The sequence below is a fragment of the Pollachius pollachius genome (assembly GCF_949987615.1).
Source record: "Pollachius pollachius genome assembly, chromosome: 3".
Classification (NCBI taxonomy): domain Eukaryota; kingdom Metazoa; phylum Chordata; class Actinopteri; order Gadiformes; family Gadidae; genus Pollachius; species Pollachius pollachius.
In genome coordinates this window covers 36,348,179-36,369,386 of record NC_136936.1, presented here as the reverse complement: position 1 = coordinate 36,369,386, position 21,208 = coordinate 36,348,179, and the positions used below count along the sequence as shown (strand labels likewise).

The 21,208-nt window shown below is 42.3% G+C and overlaps 1 protein-coding gene across 1 annotated transcript; it reads left to right on the top strand.

The window, feature by feature from the left end:
• Positions 1-12,897: 12,897 nt before the first annotated feature.
• Positions 12,898-18,190, top strand: tent5c (terminal nucleotidyltransferase 5C). Its single transcript, XM_079732567.1, has 2 exons — positions 12,898-13,021; positions 14,126-18,190. The coding sequence occupies exon 2, from the start codon at positions 14,151-14,153 to the stop codon at positions 15,282-15,284; it is 1,134 nt and encodes a 377-aa protein (XP_079588693.1). The 5' UTR covers positions 12,898-13,021; positions 14,126-14,150; the 3' UTR covers positions 15,285-18,190.
• Positions 18,191-21,208: the final 3,018 nt, after the last annotated feature.

Here is a 21,208-nt window from a genome sequence, read left to right as displayed (position 1 = left end):
AGATTTCCAGGTCCCTAAGAATGTAACTCATGGATGGAATTATAGGGTTTTTTTTTTAGTTTTTTTTTAGGTCTTTTATAACTATATTCCATCGCTGTAAAGGCATTACTTATTATTAGTTTGTAGTAGTTGTTGTAGTATTATTAGAAGTAGTATTAGTAGTAATAGTAGTAAGTAATAGTAGTAGTAGAATTAAGAGTCCCAGACATTACACGTTCAAGTTAAAATATATATATAGTGCAAGATATAGAGTAGTGTGACAATGTTACAGTAGCAGTCTACAGAACAAAGCACACACACACAAACACACACACTCAAGGAATGTCCTCCTGTAGGGGAAAGAATGAAGTATTCATCCTCTCTCTCTATCTCTGTCTCTCTCTCTCTCACTCTCACTCTCTTTCCCTCGTTAACTCTGCTGACAGTCAGACTTTACCACCACCATAATATAATAGAGATAGAGAGGGAGTAAGTGATAGAGGGGGAGAGAGGGAGGGAGATTCCTTTATACAGGAGAGAGGAGGAGGACCGATCAGAGAAAGAAAATTAGTGGGAGAAATAGAGATAGAGTCAGAAATAAAGAGAGAAAGAGCGAAACAGTGGGAGAAAGAGTGAGAGATAGAAAGTGTCAGAAAGAAAAAGAGAGAGTCAGAAAGAAAGAGAGAATCAGTGAGAGAAAGAGATGGAGAAAGAGAGAGAAAGAGTAAGCGAGAAAGAGAGAGAGAGAGAGTGAGAGAGAGAGAGGGGGGGTTAAGAGAGATAAGGGGCGTGAAAAACAAGTTATTAAGTTACCTCTCCTTTTAGGGAATTTAGGAACAGCTAGGGTATGAAAACCTTGTCGCTAGCCTTGTAAGCTAGGTATGGCCGTCGCTGGGCTGTCTTGACATGATATAGTCTATACAGCTTTTAGTTTGCCTTGATGGGTTCTGGGTACACCGTGTGCTGCTTTCCTCACCACATGCAACACCACAGAGGCGAGAACCACGCTATTCTACGGTACGTTACATATGCCTACGCTATAATTATGATAACTTTGCTGCCATAATTTTTCAGAATCATCTGGTGTTCGACTGTGCTTGTCATCATTACAGTTTTTCTCAGTCGCTTTGGTACATTTCTCAGGTCAGAATTGAAATTCTCAAAACTACATGTTCAATCTTCACATCATTGTGTCACTTGTGCACATCAAAAAAGCAGTTTCTCTTTTCTTTGAACAAGTTGCAAATGCTTTGGTACATTCATGCAAATGATTATGTACAATTCTCTGCTCTTTCCTACATTATCAATTGCTTATGTCATGTTGATCAAACTGTATTATGCTGGGTCTCTGTTGAATAGTCTCACCCCCACAACATTTAGGCATTAGTTCATTGCATAAGTCTACATGCAAAATGGTTGAACAAGTTGTCATAATATGTCAAGCATATTTCTATACATTTCCATTAAACTTTTTTTCTAAATCTGTCCTGAATTGGTAAATTGCTACCAGGTGAACCTGACTATCTCTAAAGAAGGGGAAATGTGTGAAGTGTTAGACAAACTAACGATCAACCAGTTTACTGAAATAGCTCCAAGGTGCATCTCATGAACTATGAACTGGCAAGTATATATATATATAGCTGGAGCACAACACAATTTTACATTATCTGACAATGGAAGGACAAGGAATTGGAAGAGGTCAACAGCCAGAGAGAAGAAGAAGAGGAAGAGGAGTGAGGCTGCATGAGAATGAGAATTTGTGGCCCAACAGACAGGAACGTCAGGAGGTTTAGGAAGACCGCACTGTAATTCCTACAGCATTGCATGTACAGTTTACCCTAAGGAGATTGTCCTATCTTCACATTTCTTGCAATGATATGGTGTGTCAACAAATTACAGTACAAACAGTCAAAGCGTAAATGTTAATCTTTTCCAGTCTCTTGCAATCAATCTCCCACATACACTAAGGTGTAACTTACAATTTACAATAATTGTCTTCAAAACTTTACCCATAGTTTGCATCAGAACATCCCTCCAGAGTACACTGTTACATTGACACAACATGACTAAGCAATTTGACTGTCTTATCCGTACACAATGACACAAGCAGTGTTGTGCCTGAACGCGTTCACTGAACGAAAGTTCATGAACTCGTTCATATTTTGGGCGAACGTGAACTGAACGTACTGTATTACTGCCTGATGAACGTTACTGTGAACTCGTTCATTCTGGTGTCAGTGAACGGCACGCTCACTCGGTTTAACTTCGTTCAATGGGGGGGTTATTTCTCTATCAACACGGCGGATGCGCGCGCAGATCGTCGTGTTGTTTGACCGGTTGCCATGGTAATCTCAGTGCAGTTCATTTGCAGTTGAGGTGTTGCAAGCTTACTGTTACATTAAACTGTAATCAGAAAAGGTGGTTATATGCTATAGACCCTATAGTATCTGTCATATAAAGGCTGGGACGAATTTCATATTATAAATATGTTCACTTTATTTTGAAAGTATAGACCAGCGCAATTCCCATTGAAACGAATGGCGCGGTGATTATTCTTCAAAACGAGAGCTGTTAAATTGTGGAAAATGAATTAAACTGTAATCAGACAAAGCGGTTATATGCTATAGACCCTAGAGTATTTGTGGTATAAAGGCTCAGACGAATTTCGAATTATAAATATGTACAATCCATAACGTTAGCTCTCTGGCTCATAGCTCAGCGGAGTAGAATACCTCCTAGAATCATTGCTTGTTGGCCGGAAACGGAAAGGGGGACTGTTCACGTTTGGTTGTAGTCTTTTCGCTCGGTTCTCCGTCTCATCAGTAGGGCTAGAACCGAGCGAAAAGACTACAATCAAACGTGAACACCCCCCCTTTCCGTTTCCGCCAACGAGCAATGAGTCTTCCAACAGAAATCAATGGGATTTACAAAATGCGCTAAATGTGCAATAAAACACGATATAAACTGTATTTCGCTACGATACTTGATTCAACCACTCTATATCATCCTAGACAAACCACAAAGGGGGCTCAATGTTCAAAATACCGGAAAAAATGAAAAGCTCACAGCAACATATTGAAAAAAAGAACTATGAACTAGTTCATTTCTTGGAACTGTGAACTTAGTTCAAAATTTTGAATTATGAACGTTTAACTGAACTAGTTCGTTTTAAAATTTGTGAACTGAACTTTGAACTAGTTCACGAAGAAAGTGAACTTTCCCAACACTGGACACAAGGACATGTCATTGGGATGGCACTGACATGTTCATTGACACAGATATTTACTTTTGAGAGATGAACTAAGGATTTTGAGCAAGAGACTGGCTTTTGCAGGTAATCCATGGTGTTGTGCTATTTGTACGAATTGTTTTGAGGAATGCATTTACTGTTTTACAAATGTTGAGGATGATTCGAGAAATGTACCAAAGCGACTGAGAAAAACTGTAATACTCTTACACTTATTTATTCCCAGTATGAGGAAGACCAAGGCAGCCAAAACGCCAGTGCCTGTATCCAGTGACTTCAGCGATCCGGCTGAGGAGGGCGTCTTGGGGTCGAAACTGTCCAAGAGTCCGTCCCCAGATCCCTTCCAAGGGAGGGAGCCGCGATCCGCCCCCACAGCGTCCAGCTGCTCCAGGAGGGAGTCAGACACGGAGCTGCAGGCCTTCTTAGACATGAGGGACCAAACAGACAGCAACACAGAGGTGAGAATCAGACGCACAGACTGACAGACAGACCACAACACCGAGGTGAGAGCCAAACAGACAGATAGACCACGACACAGAGGTGAGAGACGGACACACTGACTGACAGACAGACCACAACACTGAGGTGAGAGACAGACAAACAGAAAGTACATACTTTCTTACATACATACATACATACATACATACATACATACATGCATACATACATACATGCATACATACATACATGCATACATACATACATGCATACATACATACATACATACATACATACATACATACATACATACATACATACATACATACATACATACATACATACATGCATACATACATACATGCATACATACATGCATACATGCATACATGCATACATACATGCATGCATGCATACATGCATACATACATACATACATACATACATACATGCATACATACATACATACATACATACATACATACATACATACATACATACATACATACCAGAACACTGAGGAGAGTGACAGACAGGCAGGAATAGAGTTGACAGACAGGCATTGGGAGACAGGCAAACATGCAGGCAGAACAACATACAGATAAGGATTCATTAATTCATAACATTTACAATCTACATCAAGGCCCCTGTTAAGCACACATGCATACACACACCTGAAGTATAGATACAGATCTTTACTGGCTCCCCCTATAGACTCCTGCTCAAGGTTCAGGGAGCTATACTGGCACAGGTCCCTGATTAACAACATGGGACTAGTTTGATTGAATCTAGACAAAACCAGCACCGCCGTTTAAGATGTAACTCTGTAATTGTACAACTCTGCTTCTGCACATAGACATCATTTGGTTTGGAAAAGGTTTAGTATGTATAAACTATGGGCTACACAATATAGCTTTAAATGTATAATAACTGATGGAGTTATAATTTAATGTACAATGTTTCAAGTTGAGTCAAGTGGAGTTAATAATGAAGACCTAGGAAATGTATTTGAACTTAACTATAATAACTTCCAGACTGCCAGAATGGCAGATTTAGTAGATTGGGCTTTTTCTCTGTACGTATACATTACATTACACATTACAGAAGAGAGAATACGCAAATGGTATTTATATTAAATGTGTTCAGTGTTTCTGTTCTAAGAGAAACTGAATCTCAGCATTCTTTAAATCCTTTTAGATGTTTCGAGGTCTGAAATCACACTAATAATACATGCTTATATTAAACTCATTACTACTGTTAGTATTGAATTACAAATACACACCTTTAACATTTCTTCACAGAATCTATTCCTCCCCATCTCACTCATCCCTATACCCTCTCCCCCCCCCTCCGCTTCTCCCTCAACTCTCAGTGCCCCAGCTATCCCTAAATCTCATCATCCAATCAATCTACCATCTTCTCTCCTCCTTCCTGCTCTCGCCCCGCCCCCCTTTTGAGAACTTTGAGAGATTTGAGTTAAACCCATGTTATTGCATTAATCTTAATTAATTCTAGCTGACTTGTGCTTTACTTCGTTCTCTAAAAGAATACATATATTCAAATGTGTGTATTTTTAGGTAATGTTTGAAGAAACCCAAATACTTTCTTCCCCAAATATATAAACAATGCATTTTGGCCTAGCTCTGGGGTATTTTAAACTGTTCACTGCGTGTAAATAGTCCACAGCGTACACAGTGCCTTCACAGTAGGGCACACACTGGGGACATTGTACTGGCTAAATGAGTTTCTTAGACAAAATGTAAGAAGCCTGGCTCTCAATTTAAACAGAAAAAAGGGAGTGTGTTCTTTCAGCGGGTCAATGCTAGCCCAACAAGGAATGCGTTAGGATCGATAAGAAATGACAAAGATTTCCATACATTCCTATCAATTAAGTGTTTTTATTGATCATTTTCTGTGTCCAAATATAGTTTGTTCTGTAAATTCTGAGCAAAGGCACATATCTTAATAGCTGATTTTAAAATTAATTTCAAAGATCATTATCTTCTGTCTTTTACTTTCGTGTGTGTGTGTGTGTGTGTGTGTGTGTGTGTGTGTGTGTGTGTGTGCGCGCGTGTGCGTGTGTCTAGGAATGGGAGAAAATTAACTACGACATTCATTCTATTCGCTACACCAGAAGAGAGGTCTGCACTCGATGGAAGAAAATACTACTGCAGCTTGGTCAGACTTTTGATCTGTACTCTCATCTTATTTCATCGTATGCATGTTGCATTCTTATTTTCTTCACAAGCAATATTTTTTAATTGAACCATCTGACAAAGGTCGATCAAGTTAGTCAAAAATGTGATTGTGATTTATTAGATAGACAAACTTAACCTTCAACTAACTTCATCTTGGTGGTCACTCGGATTTGACCAATGAGGACACATAAAGTAACTCATGATAGATAATGCCCCAAACTGATTTAATTCCATACGTTTTGTCACAATACTCACCGTGGCAACGAGAGGGCAATGTCGCCTCAGCAGTGAGCAATAAGTGGCTTTGGAGCCTTTTCTCCCACTCTAAAATTCTTTCTCTAGTCTTGAGATCTTTTCTTTCGAATGGCCCCTAAAAAGTGTTCTCCCTGCAGGTTATGTTATGTTATTTACTTTACATTGTTTTGCAATTTGCATATGTTTATATATTACACATGTGGCAAACTATCATGACTTTATTTATCTATATTTTTTATTTTCTATTATCAATTTGTTTTATTGTTTCTCTTCATTCACAAACAAGGCATTCCATAAATGACTGTGAATGAATGTGAAGGTTACCAGTCGGAGGTGGAGTCCTTGCTGGGTATGAACGCCCCGAGAGACCGGCGGCAGAGTCTGCCGAGAGCCGAGGAGCTGCTACAACATCTGCGGGACCACAGCGCTCTATTTCCCCCTGGTGGCGGTCCGCAGAATAGATACCTCCACGTAATGGTACTACATACATACATGCATACTCGAAAAACATACACGCATAAATACAAAGAAAGTATGCATACAATCTCTTAAAAGTTGCCATAAAATTATACATTTATATTAACTATTTAATCTGTTTAGCATACCCTTTTTTTTTTTTTTTTTATCAAAAACGACTTACAGAGAATTCAGATGTCATTAAGGATCTTCTGTAATCTTGCCTACAATCATGCCTAATCCTACAGGTTAGTGTTAGTGTTTGGCATGTTATCTGCAGACACGGACACAGCTTTCAATTATAACTTAAATAATTATAGCTTAAATCTGAACTATGTAACTTTTTTAGCCATCCTCCCATAAGACATATCTGAACTAGGCTTCCCATCCACAAATCAACTAGTTCTGGGCAGTTTCCTCTATGAATCATTTCTCTTTTGCTGGAAAACTTGGCTACCTGGAAAAAACTCCCTCCGTTCGGGGTTGTATCCTCATCTTACTCACCACTATCCTTCTCCTCCCCCCAACTCAGGACTGCCTGGTGTCACTGGACAGTGCTGAAGACTTCGTCAGACTGGCCACCGAGAAATACCCTAAGACAGAGTAAGAGATAGAGAGAAAGAGAGAAAGAGAGAGGAATGTCCCAAAAAGAGAGAGCAATAGAGAGAGGGAGGAGAGGAAAAGGGGAGACAGAAAGTGTGTGTGTGTGTGTGTGTGTGTGTGTGTGTGTGTGTGTGTGTGTGTGTGTGTGTGTGTGTGTGTAGAAATCGGTCTAACTTTTTATCAACTTGTCTGTAATCTATCTGCATCGCTCCCTTTCAACAATATAAGTATGCTGCCGTTATTCGAAGTATCATTTTGTTTGTGATATTGTGTAGTCTGCCTACATTTGTGTTCATAATGACACAGTATAGTTCTATGTGATATTAAAACAAATGTGATTATTTCCCTTTTATGCCTCCCCAACTGAACACTATTATCAGTTTAATAATTGGGTTGAATCCATTATTAAAGATGTGGATTTTTATGTTATTCAATATTTAAAGCGCCACACTTTTATAGGACTCAAAGACCCTTTTCACTCATAGGATAGGGTTTGTTAAACTTTAGTCACAAATCAGAAATCTTTTGCATCATATTTGTGTCAACCAATCATGTTACTGGAATCAGAAAGCCCTTAATTGGCCAGCACATACACGGCCAGCAGTAGTTAACTGTAGAAAAGTATTACAGAATTGATTTATTACAATCCCTTTCTGACTCGCCCAATAAGTTTTCTTCATAGAATATCTCTTTGACGAAAGGAAACGAGGAGGAACTTCACCACTTGCAGTCCGTGGTTTCCAGCCCAGGACCCAGAAGTGCTGCTATTATTTAGTAGGACTGCTGGATCCCAAATTAGTCCAGTTGAAATCACTGAAAGACATTTAAAACCTCCATACATATGTCTTTGTTTTTGCTCTTATCAGGTTCTTATTATTCTTGCTTAAATGTGTGCCTTTGTATTAAAGCGATCGGCAACTGACGTTCACAGCTCATAGGAGGTAGTGGAACAGAAATGATGTTGCAGCATTGTGGCATAGTGCTACATCACATGACCCTCTCTCAGCCTGCATGCAGTTCTCTAGAAACCGAACCATGACATAAAAACCACAGGAAAGGGAAACTTAACGTATCCTAGTTTCATCGCACTGTCTTCGTTGTGAAATATCTCAACAGATGGCGCATAAGATGTTGATTGCTCTGTTCCCACTGGGTACCCAATTTTTTTGTGTTTAATCGAACAAAACCATATCACATTACAATGTGCCTATTGATACAGTACTCTGAAGTCTTCCACCTACCTGAAATGAAACACACAATCTAACAATGACACTACTGTCCTGTGTTATTGACGTTCATCCTGCTTGTTACACATCTTCTGTATTAGTTTAGTGTGAGTGTGGACCTACTTGTCTGTTTGTAAAGTTAGTAATCTCTGGCTGTTATTGACAGCAGTCAGTGCCTCCCTGCGAAAGCCATAGTTAGGGGATGGAGACAGTGAGGTAAAGAGAGGTCAAGTCCGCACAAATCAGTGATTGTCTTCCAGCTAGCTCTATCATTTTGGTGTTTAAATCTCATTATACAGTACTAGACTAGAGCCTGTCTGTCTCCAGTGTCTGTCTGTCTGTCTGTCCGGTTCGGCAAACACAGACAGAGGGGGAGGTCTATGGAAAAAGTGATGTGGCCGTAATGCGGTGAGCCTGTTCCCACTCAGGCAGACCAAAAGCATACTCCTCATCTGTCTACCAGACCACCCCCTCCCCTGACAGCAACCGGCTGCAAACAGAGAGGTTATGCAACTGGTGTGTAGTCTAGTGTGGGGTCTCCACATGGTCTGGCCCTACTTTATCTGAAGGACTAGATAAAATAAACCTAGAATGATGTCTAATGCAATGATATCCTGTAGTTCCGGGGGCCACTTTTAGATTTTTGCTTTTTAATGGATGGATCAGCCTACCTCAACTACGTGGACTGTACTGAACATTGGATCTATCCTTCAAACATTTGGGTGGACATTCTCATGTGTGATGACACATTTCTATACATGATGAAATGGCCACATGAGTGTATGTAATGTTCCGATGCATGATGCACATTGATTATTGTTAAAGGGGTGATATTATTCCACCAGGTGGGCGTGTGACTGGTGGCATAATATAACCCCTTTAATTACAGAATTCAAAGTGCATTTTGGAGTTCCCCGTATCCAAGGGTCACCTTATTTTTGTGTGGCTCTACTGAGCTGCTCAGTTTTATAAGAAAAGGGTAGAGTTGAACTACTAGAAGTAGGGGTCTGGTGACGTCACAGGAAGTAGGTTTTAAACTGCCTGTGAGTCATTCCATCAGATACCCAGAAAAAGACCTCTGTCGTTTACTCCCTCGTGAAGTATTTAATGGTGCCTCTCATTGTGTATGTGTGTGGGTCTGTGTGTGTTTGTGTGTGTGTGCTGGGGGGGGGGGGGGGGGGGGGGGTTGCTTATAGAGTGTTCATCTAGGTGTAACATATACTTCAGAAAAAACATTTATATCAAGTAGCCCTCTGTGAATCATATGTATGAAGAGCAGTGGGTTTTGTGTGTGTGTGTGTCTTTTTGTGTCAGTGGCAACTCTGTATGTCAATGTGAGTGGCTACTGTTTGTGTGTGTGTGTGTGTGTGTGTGTGTGTGTGTGTGTGTGTGTGTGTGTGTGACCAGCCACCTGTTTCCCTTGGCCCGGTGCCAAGCTGGGGGGGGGGGATTCAGTGTTGATGCTACAGATGGATGGACAACCAGTAACACACACACACACACACACACACACACACACACACACACACACACACACACACACACACACACACACACACACACACACACACACACACACACACACAGGTACACACAGGTACACACGCATATATACACACGTATACACCAGGGCCGTTTCTGTCCCCAAGATAACCAAACACACAGAAGTAAGTGTAAATGGCTCTAGGTTAGGCTGGCTACAAGCAGTATTTTTGACCGCTCTATGTGAAAACTTCTTGTACACCACTCAAAAGTGAAGACTAAAAGGAAGGACGCAAACACACAGGATGTATGGGTTCAAAAAGCTAGTAACAAGAGGAGGGGGCAAGTTCTCAGAACTCAGATGGAAGATGAATCTCTGCAGAAGGTTACACAAATGTGATCTAACAGCTGCTTTAAGAAATAAACAAAACAAATGTTTTGATTTTTGATTAAATTTACCATTAGCATCAATGCTTTATCTTGTATAAACACTTTGAGTTAAGTTAAGGAAATGTGTCCCCTATTCTTGGCATGTTTCTTGCTCTGTAAAGTTGCAATAAGGGAATAGCCATTGTGCCTAGCAGGAGGTACGAATTGGGCCGTGACAACATGGAACAGCGAGGCAGGAATATGTTGTTATGTCTGTAGCCATAGCCCCCAGGCCCTGGATGGCCTTATCGGTTTCTTCCTCCGTAAAGCAGCATTCCAGTGAGGAATAGGACTCATAAATAATTATCTCTTAAAATCTCTTAAAAATCTCAAATTAAGATCAAACTAATATATGTCAATATTTAATGTTCAATGAATTATGATGCAAAATACTGTTTCAATTGACGTATACATTTTGGGCATTTAGCAGAATTTTTATCCAATGTGACCTAAATGCGAGGTACATTTGTCATAAAAAAGACAAACAATATATTGCAGTTGGTACAGTAAGGATGTTCATAGAACAAGTGCTAAGCACTTTGCTAGGTTAACCCGTCCCTGTATACAAGAAAGATAGCTATGGTAAGATGATACACGTTGCTAAGTACTATTTTTAATTTCCAGGACGTACAAACATACAATTTAAGATGTGTTACCTACCCCCACACATAACTCAAAAGAAATGTCGCTCACTGGGACCAATCCTAATAATTTCTCAGTTGACCTTTCAAATGATGATACCTACCATGGCCGGATATGGGCAGAATGTTTCTAAAGGGTCCTTACGGGAATAACAGGTGTCCACCAAACCATCAAAATATCAACCACAAGACAGCGCCTTCGCTTTTTTAGATAGATAATGCTGTGTTTTTTTTTGCGTGTCTTTTATTTGATTGTAATATTGAAAAGGAACAGTAAAGAATAGCGATAGACTAGATAAGCAGGGGAAATCCAGTTAGGTTATTCATCAAGAGTTCAACTTTTTATTGCTGCTGACTCAACAAAAACACACACGCACACACACACACACACACACACACACGAACACACAGGGGAAGACATCTGTGGTAGAGGTTATGCAAATCAACATCCTGTGGGATTTTACCCTATGATTTTACTATCAGTGCATGACATTTGAATCACACACACACACACATACACACACACACACACACACACACACACAACCACACACAAAAAAGCACACGCAAATACACACACACAAACCAGAACACCCAGAGTATCTGTGTGAGCGTGAAGAAGCTATTTGCTAAGCTACAAAGCTCATGGTCTTTGATTACATGAGTTCCACAGAATGAGAATATGAGAAATAAGAAACATAACAGCCCTTCTCTGATTCTACACCCTGGAGGACTCCCCACTAGCTCACTCTCTTTATATATCTCTCTTTCTCTCACTCTCTTCTCGCTCTCTCATCCTCTCTCCTATCTCTCTCACTTTCTTTCTCTCTCTTTCTCTCTCTGTGACGTAAAGAGAACATCAAAAAAACAACAACTGTGTGTGTGTGTGTGTGTGTGTGTGTGTGTGTGTGTGTGTGTCTGTGGGGAAATTCCTGATATTTCATTGGGTTTTACCTGCCAAATTGACAGACTAATATGATTATAACATTTGGAAACACAGGTTTGCTTTTTACCTTTCAGGGGAAGTGACCAAAACATACCATCTTCTGTGGAATTCAAAAGGAGAATTTATTTTCTGTTCTGTCATGTTCTGTGTGTGTTTTTGTTTGTTTGCGTGTGTATTTGTTGGTATCTATGTGTGTGTGTGTGTGTGTGTGTGTGTGTTTGTGTGTGTGTGTGTGTGTGTTTGTGTTTGTCCACCATAATATAAACAATTACAAGAGACTATGCTTTTTGACTATTTTGTCTATTTGCAACTGTAACTAATGAAGTTTTCTACCTATTTAGTGTTTTGTGTTACGTCATTATTCCAATGAATATTTTACCAAGGGAATAGGGTCAAACCAGTGACTAAAATACTATAATTCATAATAAGTATAATTATAGTAGTTTTATTTTAACATGCGCATATATACTTTATTTTAATTTACATTTTCTATAGACCTATTTGTACTGCCTTTACTGTATTTTATGTGGGATGTCTACGTTCAACAAATACGTATTGTATCATGTATTATGTTGAAAAGAGCAATTTTAAGAGAAAGTAGGAATTAATTAGTAGGGGCCTAATCTGAATCAGAATTATTAGTATAGTCAATTCATCCACTCACGACGGTGACTGCACTGACGTTTCAAACGAGAACAGGAAGCGACCCTGGTAACCTGGCAACAGAAAAACCTTCATCGACCAATCACAGGTCTTTACTCGGCGCATTGATACAACCAAATTTAAGAAAGAATTGATTCAAAAAGCCCCCATCGTCAATTTAAATTGGACCTGAAGGTAATTTTGAAATATCCTCCTATAAATCTAAATAACTAATATTTTGCAACTATTTAAATGCACATTGAATAATCAAGAGGGACTGTATTGTGGGCTGGCTGTGTGTTCCGGCGAGGCTGTGGTTCGGCTTATAAATCCCTGCTCTCAGCTGCTGAGGACGAGTTTCTACATTGCAGTCTGCTGCGTTTGTCTGTCTTACTGGATTATATGGAAGTATCGGCACGAATGCAAACTTTCCTCAGTCTTTTGTAATTCGACCTCTATCCGTGGAAGCCTTTTGAACCGTATGTACCTGTTTATTCATCACATGGAGAAATTGCCTGCTTTGGGCGTTTAAACCTTTCACGTGTCATGACATTTCTGCTGATTTCGCCTTTCTTGACACGTGATACCGATATCGTTCCCCGGTTGAACTTTTAATTGTTGGCGTTTTATGGCTCAAAGTGTTTTGAGTTTTGATCGATAGGTCTACATAGTAGGCTACCCTTTGCTTTCGCGATTGTATGAATGATTTTATTGATTAACAATGTAATCAGCTGAGCGCAGTGTTCGAGCCGGTCGGTTCTTTATAACATGATATCCATGATGTGGTGCTCTTTGACTTGTACCACTGCTAACGTTGGTATGGTGTTTAAATGACATACGTTTTTTTTTAATATACATTAAGATCTTACAACATTATGTAACGCAACTACACATTTACACTCGGACGTTTGGTGTCCACTAACAGGGTTTTGATAAATGTGTCATTAATCACAAACGGGGAAATGAGGCTGACAGCGGTCATCATTAAATGAAGGCCGATACGGTCGGCATTCTTTGAATACCCGTCGTTTTGATTTACTCATTTAATAAACAATAGTCGGTTGTCGTGTTTATTTAAAACGTGCGTTTCCGTCGCGGTTCTGGAACGGAAGGCTCGCGGCGTGGTACGCTCTTCTGGAAGCCGGGCGCCCCCCGCCCCTCCCCCTACTCTGTTGCGCAGCCAGGTGTGTGTGATGCGCGCGCCCCGTTACACACCGGTGAGCCCTTAAAGGTCAAAGGTCGTTCCTTCTTTATCATTAGGCTATATTGCGGTTTCCCTTTCTCAAAATTTTGGCTACTACAACACGTCCTATGGTTTACTTTTATTTTGTGTTGTGTGTATATATTAAGTGGATTCTTTAAATCAATAAGTTGAATCTCTATATTTTCGAAAAAAATTATTGATATCCCTTCCTCCCTGTTTATCAGAACTCTTAACTGGTAGGGTCTTGTCACCTTTGCTCATGTCAATACTCCTTTAAAGCAAGTAGGTTTGTTTTCTTTAAATCAAATCAATAAGGGTTGAATTCTATATGTATCAAGTTGTTAAATCGCTTATGTTCTTTTTTCTTCTCTCCTGGCAGTTTATCTGCACTCTCTGATTGGAAGATGGCTACAGTGGCGACCAACCTGCTGTCCTGGGAGCAGGTGAGCCGCCTGGACGAGGTGCTGTCGGAGGCAGTGCCCGTGCACGGCCGTGGCAACTTCCCCACACTGGAGGTGCGCCTGAAGGACATTGTGGCACGTGTGCGCTCGCGCCTGGAGCGCAGCGGCGTGCGCGTCAAGGATGTGCGCCTCAACGGCTCGACGGCCAGCCACGTGCTGGTGCAGGACGTGGGCTGGAGCTACAAGGACCTGGACGTCATCTTCCGCGTGGACCTGCCCTGCGAGTCGGAATTCCAGCTGGTGCGCGACGTGGTGCTGGGCACCCTGCTGGACTTCCTGCCGGACGGCGTGAACAAGGAGCGCATCACGGCGGTGACCCTGAAGGAGGCCTACGTGCAGAAGTTGGTGAAGGTGAACACGGAGCAGGACCGCTGGAGCCTCATCTCGCTGTGCAACAACAACGGCCGCAACGTGGAGCTCAAGTTCGTGGACGCGCTCCGCCGGCAGTTTGAGTTCAGCGTGGACTCGTTCCAGATCGTGCTGGACTCTGTGCTGGCCTACTACGAGCTGTCGCGGGCGCCCATGACGGCCACCTTCCACCCGTCCGTGGTGGGCGAGAGCGTGTACGGCGACTTTGGCGCGGCGATGGGCCACCTGCGGGGCAAGCTGATCGCCACGCAGCGGCCCGAGGAGATCCGCGGCGGCGGGCTGCTCAAGTACTGCAACCTGCTGGTGCGCGACTTCCGGCCCACAGACGCCGACGAGTTCAAGGCGCTGGAGCGCTACATGTGCTCCCGCTTCTTCATCGACTTCCCCGACGTGGGCGAGCAGCAGCGCAAGGTGGAGGCCTACCTGCACAGCCACTTTGTGGGCGAGGAGCGCTGCAAGTACGACTACCTGCTGATCCTGCGGCGCGTGGTGGACGAGAGCACCGTGTGCCTCATGGGCCACGAGCGGCGCCAGACCCTCAACCTCATCTCGCTGCTGGCCTTCCACGTGCTGGCGGAGCAGAACGCCATCCCCGACGCCTCCAGCGTCACCTGCTACTACCAGCCGGCGCCCTACGTGCGCGACCACAACTTCAGCAACTACTACGTGGCCAACCAGAACATTCCCACGTGGTTGCCGTGCAACTGACGCAAACTGACAAACATGCACACAAAAAAAACAGACAAAAGTATTCATGAGATGAGCAAAAAAAATATGGCCATATGCCGGGACAGTGGCCGCCGCTGGCGTTGAAGAGAACAGAATTGTTGCAGAGAAAATTGAAAAAAAATAAAGACAATATCTGGGCCATAAAAAAAAAAGCTTTCTTTTCCTGTGAAGGCATAGAGGACTGGGAACTTGCCAAGTGTCAAGAACTCAATCCTTGCGTGTCGCAATGCCATCCAATCCAAAGTGATCTATTTTGTATTTAAGTGTTATTTGGATAATTCTGTTTTTGGTTTTCTTTTTCAAATCTTTATTGATATGACGGCTTCCTCTTGTGCCTTATAGCTCCTCTGGGTTTGCACGTTTCAGTTGACTATGGTCCATCTTTAAAAAGGAAGGAGGATGAGAATATGGCCTTAATGATTATAATTTCTTTTGAAGTCATGTAACTAAATGAAGCAAAAAAAGCTCAATCTAATATAAAATGTATACTTGGGGTAAAAACAAAAAAAGAAACGCAGAGCACTGGTGTATTAAGGACATACTTTAGAAAATATGAGCTTGTTGTAAAGTTGAGCGTCATGCTGTATCATGTGGGTTTAGGCGGTCTTTAGAGTCGTGTAGAGGCTTTATGATTGAGAGGGGTGACAGACCGTGGTTTATTTTTTTAATTTTGACGTGGAATTACGAAAAGCACTTCCAAGATGGCGTCCCCCCCCCCCCAGGGCTGTGAGGACATGGGAGTGAGTGAGTGAGTGTGTGTGTGTGTGTGTGTGTGTGTGTGGGAAATGTCTTTACGTTTGTCTATTGGGGATTTTCTCCTCCACTTTAGCCTTTACTTGTCGTTGTGTACCCCCCTCCTTCCGGATCCTCTCTCTCCTCAGGAGACAGAGCCGGCCTCTGGGAAGCAGGGTTCCTGGTAGTTGTGGAGGACCGCGTGGCAGCCGGTGCCTTCCCTTATAAGGAGCAGCACATGGCAGCCAGAGAGGCTGCACACAGGGAGTCCCGGACGGTAGTCTATAATTATCTACTTTTTGGGTTGCGTTGGCATGGTGCACCCCTCTCGTCACACGGGGCGGCTGATTCACCGTTTGGGGACGATGGGGCCAGCATTTATTTTTTTTTTAGCCCCTTTTCGGGTCATAGGGGATAGGCCAAGGACGGGCTGGTCCACCAGCCAGGAATTCCTCTCCCCTTTTGGCACGACCGGCGGGGGTCGAGGCATAGCTGTTATGTGAAGCCAAAGGTTCTTCGTCATCCGCTGACGTAGAACTGCAACCCCCCCGCCCCCCCCCCCCCCCCCGTCTCCATTCAGCTACCAGTTTTACTCCCAACGAGCCCCTCCCCACTCGGAAGTCACTTCAAGGGGGAAGTTGTTTTTGGACTCCTGGTATAAGTGATACCCCTACCACCTTAGTGGTGTTTACATACCTGCATTGGCTCCTATTTTGTGTGTGGCAGCATATGTATGTGTAATTTGGCCTGCTTGAGAGGTTTTGTCTGGCTAACTGTGGTTTTGGGGTAGGAAGAAAAGGCTAGGCCTCTAATGTAGCAGAGCTCTGATGGGACAGAGTTGGCCTCTACAACTATCTTGTCTTCCTGTTTGGCGTTAAGCACAGGCCACACGCCTCTAGCACCACCAGCAACCAAACCTCTTGGTGCCTTTTTTAAGAGTTTCTGTATTTTTATTTTGAAGGTTGCGGCAGGAAGTCTTAACGCTGTCAACGGTCTAGGGGCCCCCTCCCCACTTCCCAACCATACGACCAGTGCCGCACTCGGTTTACGGGGATAGGGGCGCATGTACAGGCTTGGCATTTCATTGGTTGGTTAAGTTTGCCATTATTGTAAAAATTCTCCCCATATGAGACCCTTACTGTGCAGTTTGATGGTTCACATTTGCTGCACAGCAAATGGCTGTGCAGCCACCTCTGGTTAGGCTACGGTGAAGGCCCCCCACCCAGCAAGCGTGGAAGCATAAGGTAAAATTTGATGGATAGAGCACGGCAAGCTCGGTGTGATTGCATGTTAGGTGGGTTCAAGGGTTTACAACTTCCAGGGTTTTCAGGTGGCTGTGGGTTTGACTGTCCCATAACTTCACAATCCCCCCCCCCCCATATGTTTTTATGTGAGAAAATGGCTGCTTTGTTTTGGGTTCCCCTGAGCGAGCTGCTTGACATTTTTCGTTTAGTTTAGCTTTTTACTAGCGAGACATATTTTTACCGTGGCAGCGATGGATTCAGCCATTCCCTAGTCAGATAACCTTGAAAAAAGTAAAATAATGCCATTGTTTTTTTCTTAAGCCTTGTGACCCACTTTTGGATACAACTGCAGCCAAACCCCAGACTGCTAAAGTTCTATGACCAACTAGGATCTGTGGTCGACTAGCAATGCTTGATGGAGTAGAATCAGGTTAGCCTTATGCTAGTTGAAGGAAAGGGCAGGGAGGATAGTCTGAACGTTTAAAAGGTGGCATGTTTAGACAATCAATCCAGACCCAGACTGTGAATTGTTACTCCCTAGCCGTGTGTGTTTGTGTGTGTGCGTGTGTCTTCTGAGCTTGTTTTTCTGCTGTGTTTTCCCTATGATCAGTATTATGATTCCCACAGTTGGACCGCAAATACAGATAATAGAATGTATTTTATCAACTTGTGGTCAAACTGGGAAGTGTATATATTTCCTGTAGTTAGCCGGTCCCGCGCTTCAGGAACATGGATAACTTTACTAGTGCTCTCCTGTTTGTCTGCATGGAGAGTTTTGGGAATAACATGGCACCCTGTTTACGTTATGCAAGCGTGGATGTATGCGCGTGTGTGTGTGTTTGTGTGCATATAAACTACAAAATGTGGGGAAAATATGAAGTGTTGTACAATAAAAATATATTTTTGAAATGGTGATCAGTAAAGCGATTGTATGTCAGCTTATGACTATGATGGCATTTCATTTATTCGCAGCACCTTTACCTCACGCTAGTTTACCTTCAGAAATGTATATCAAGAAAATGTGTTTGAAGACTTCAATGAATAAAGTATTGAACCACATCCCCTTTTAAAAATGTGTATATTTATTTTTTTCTCACAGTTGTGGTTTTCCTGTGCAATCATGTGTGTATTTTGTCAGGCGCCGCAGATTTTTTTTTCATTTTTTTTTTATATTTGACATGAACAGTCGTTATTCAGTAACGACTGCTCAATGTTTTCAAGCTCTTCACAGATCAATTGCTTAAAAATATAACTATGTTAGTGTCTTCAATTAACGCAACAAATGTTTTAGATGGCAGTTCATTGACAACAGGCCTACAAACTCTGGTTAAACCCGTGGTACGCCCACCCATCACCTAACTTAACCATAACATTTTTTTGGTATCGGACTGACCTCCCTAGATGTCGTCCTGAGTTCTCTGTACTCCCTTCTGTCTGCCTCCATCTGCTCTTCAATTCATTATTCCTTCTTCCTACACTCTGCAATCACATACACGCACAAAAGAAGCTTAGCAGACTGCATCATTCATCTGGAATGGTCCAGAACAGACGAATCCAGCAGAATGAGGACCACCACTCTCTAGCCAACCATCTTTATACATCTCTCTAGTCATGTTTGATCTTTTTAGCTCTCTCATGCTCTCTCGCTCTCTTCGTCCTTCACACTCAATAGATGAAATCATCACATCAGATCCCACGTGATGCTGTGGATTCCTAGTATTATATTTCTCTTTGGTTGCTGCTCTAGTTTTATATCTGGTTGGTTTCCAAAGTCTTCATGTGTCTATCCTTGGGAAGAATGTGTTAATTTGTCCTACAATTGGCAGGTTAGAGGGCCGCTTTGGTTCCTAGTGATCTTTGTGCGGTCTGTTTTCTTATTTTGCTTACTATATCATTTATGGGCTCTAATTTGCATGGGAAATCTTTTGATACACATGTTGTGATAAAATGGTATACTAATGATGAAAGGTGTCCGCTTTGAGTAACCATCGCATGATGTCTAGTCCAGGGATTAGTTAACAGCTGGCATGTTGAAGGGACATGACTACAATGTTTGTACAGAGTTTGATGCATTTACAAAATTTAAATTAAATACTATAGTATACAAAGAATAGTGAAATATCAGGTTCATATATTTCAGTTGAACTTGATCTGAGTTCTGAGGCGTGTCAGGGTTATACGTATGCCTAGCTGGGGGAAATACGTTTTCTTACAGTTGGATACGACCATGGTCTAAGGTAATTCCGTATATACCAAATCAAAGTCCACTTAAAAAAGATTTATTGCTAGATACACCACCCAGCTCAAACAACAGATGATTCCACGAATAGGGAGACATTCAGAGACTTTCAGAATTCAAAAAACTAAATTTGTGTTCTGTCTACTCTAAGATGCTGGGCAAATGTGTGATGTGAACCAGCTTAGCTCAGCTGGCTGTTAATTTGAGGGGTTTTGGAAGGGTTGTATGATTTTTGTAACTAAATAGAGGTTACAGGCTGACCAGCATCTTGTATTTGCAGAATATTTTTGTTACACAATGTTATCGATCACATCATTGAAATCAGTCAAGCGGCATTGACTACAGATATGTGAAGGTTATTCTGAGCGAGGAGAGAGTTGACATGTAACACATTGCGACTTTAAAATATAATATATAAATGGCCCTTCTAAACCTTGTCTGGCCTCCGTGTATGAAGCCCAACTGGACTTCGGAGCCGACGATGGAAACAGGTGTGAGAAAGTGAGCAGACAGAGCAAACTGACCCCCCCCCCCCCCCCCCCCCCGACACACACACACACACACCTCCTGAACACATGCTTATACACACTCCCAAATTTCCACTCTGGCATTAATAAAGTGCTATTTTACCTTGCACGGATACACCATCAGACACCCTCACACAAGCAAACACACACTGAGGGACAAGGTAAGAGTTGAGGGGATAGAGTATTTGTTTGGATGTGCTTGTATCAATATTTAACATGTTTCAAATCTAAAACGTGTGTGTGTGTGTATGTATGTGTGCACATTCTTTGCCAGCTGTACAGGAGGCAAATCAACTTGTGGTTGAAACAGAGAGAGAAAAGTCACAGTGTGTCTTCATGTCCTTCTCCACACTCCACTGGTTCACACACACACACACACACACACACACACACACGACCGGAGCACATTATGGTCAGTAGGAATCATGGAGGTCTGAAGTAGGTTAGGCCAGTTGCTTTGATGTTGACATCCCTTTGACCCTTTCTTTGCCTTCGTAAAGAAACCCACCACTGGGTTTCTTTTGAATCCTGTATGGTTCTGTCTCATCTACCTGTACATATAAAGGCGGAAGGGAATAAATACAAGTACATATACTTCTCCATCTGTACAAATACTACATCCTTGACCTTGGAAAAAATACCTGAAACTTACACTACATGCCTCGTATTGTATACTCAATCACTGTCATCTTACACCATCCACCATCCCAAGCATATTTCAAATATCTGGAAAGACAAGACACTTGTCTGATTCTCCTGCCTCTAACAGAAGCCAATCAGCTGTTTCCCTGCCCCTGCTGCGGCCAATGAACTGCAGGCTAGGAGGTTTGATAGTATCCCTTCTATTATCGCTCGCTGTGAGGTTAAAGGAAGAAGAACTTGAGCCGTCTCCCTCTTTGGTCTTTAATTACGGCACTTATCTGATTGGGGTGTGTGGCCTATGTGTCCCCTGGGTCTCCACCAACACCACCAGAACTTAGAAAATGGAAACTAACACTGAAGCCCAGCTGGCTTACTTTGCATCCAGGACAACTTGGGTTTCTACAACACAGGAAATACTTTGTCTGTCTCGGTGCGGAAGGCCGAAGCATGGTGTTCACGCATGAACTTCTTTGTTCACATATTCAATTGAATACTCACTCTCTCCCTCACTCACATAAT

Excerpts from the sequence above, each read along its gene's own strand:
- tent5c (XM_079732567.1), top strand. The coding sequence starts at position 14,151 with ATGGCTACAGTGGCGACCAACCTGCTGTCCTGGGAGCAGGTGAGCCGC.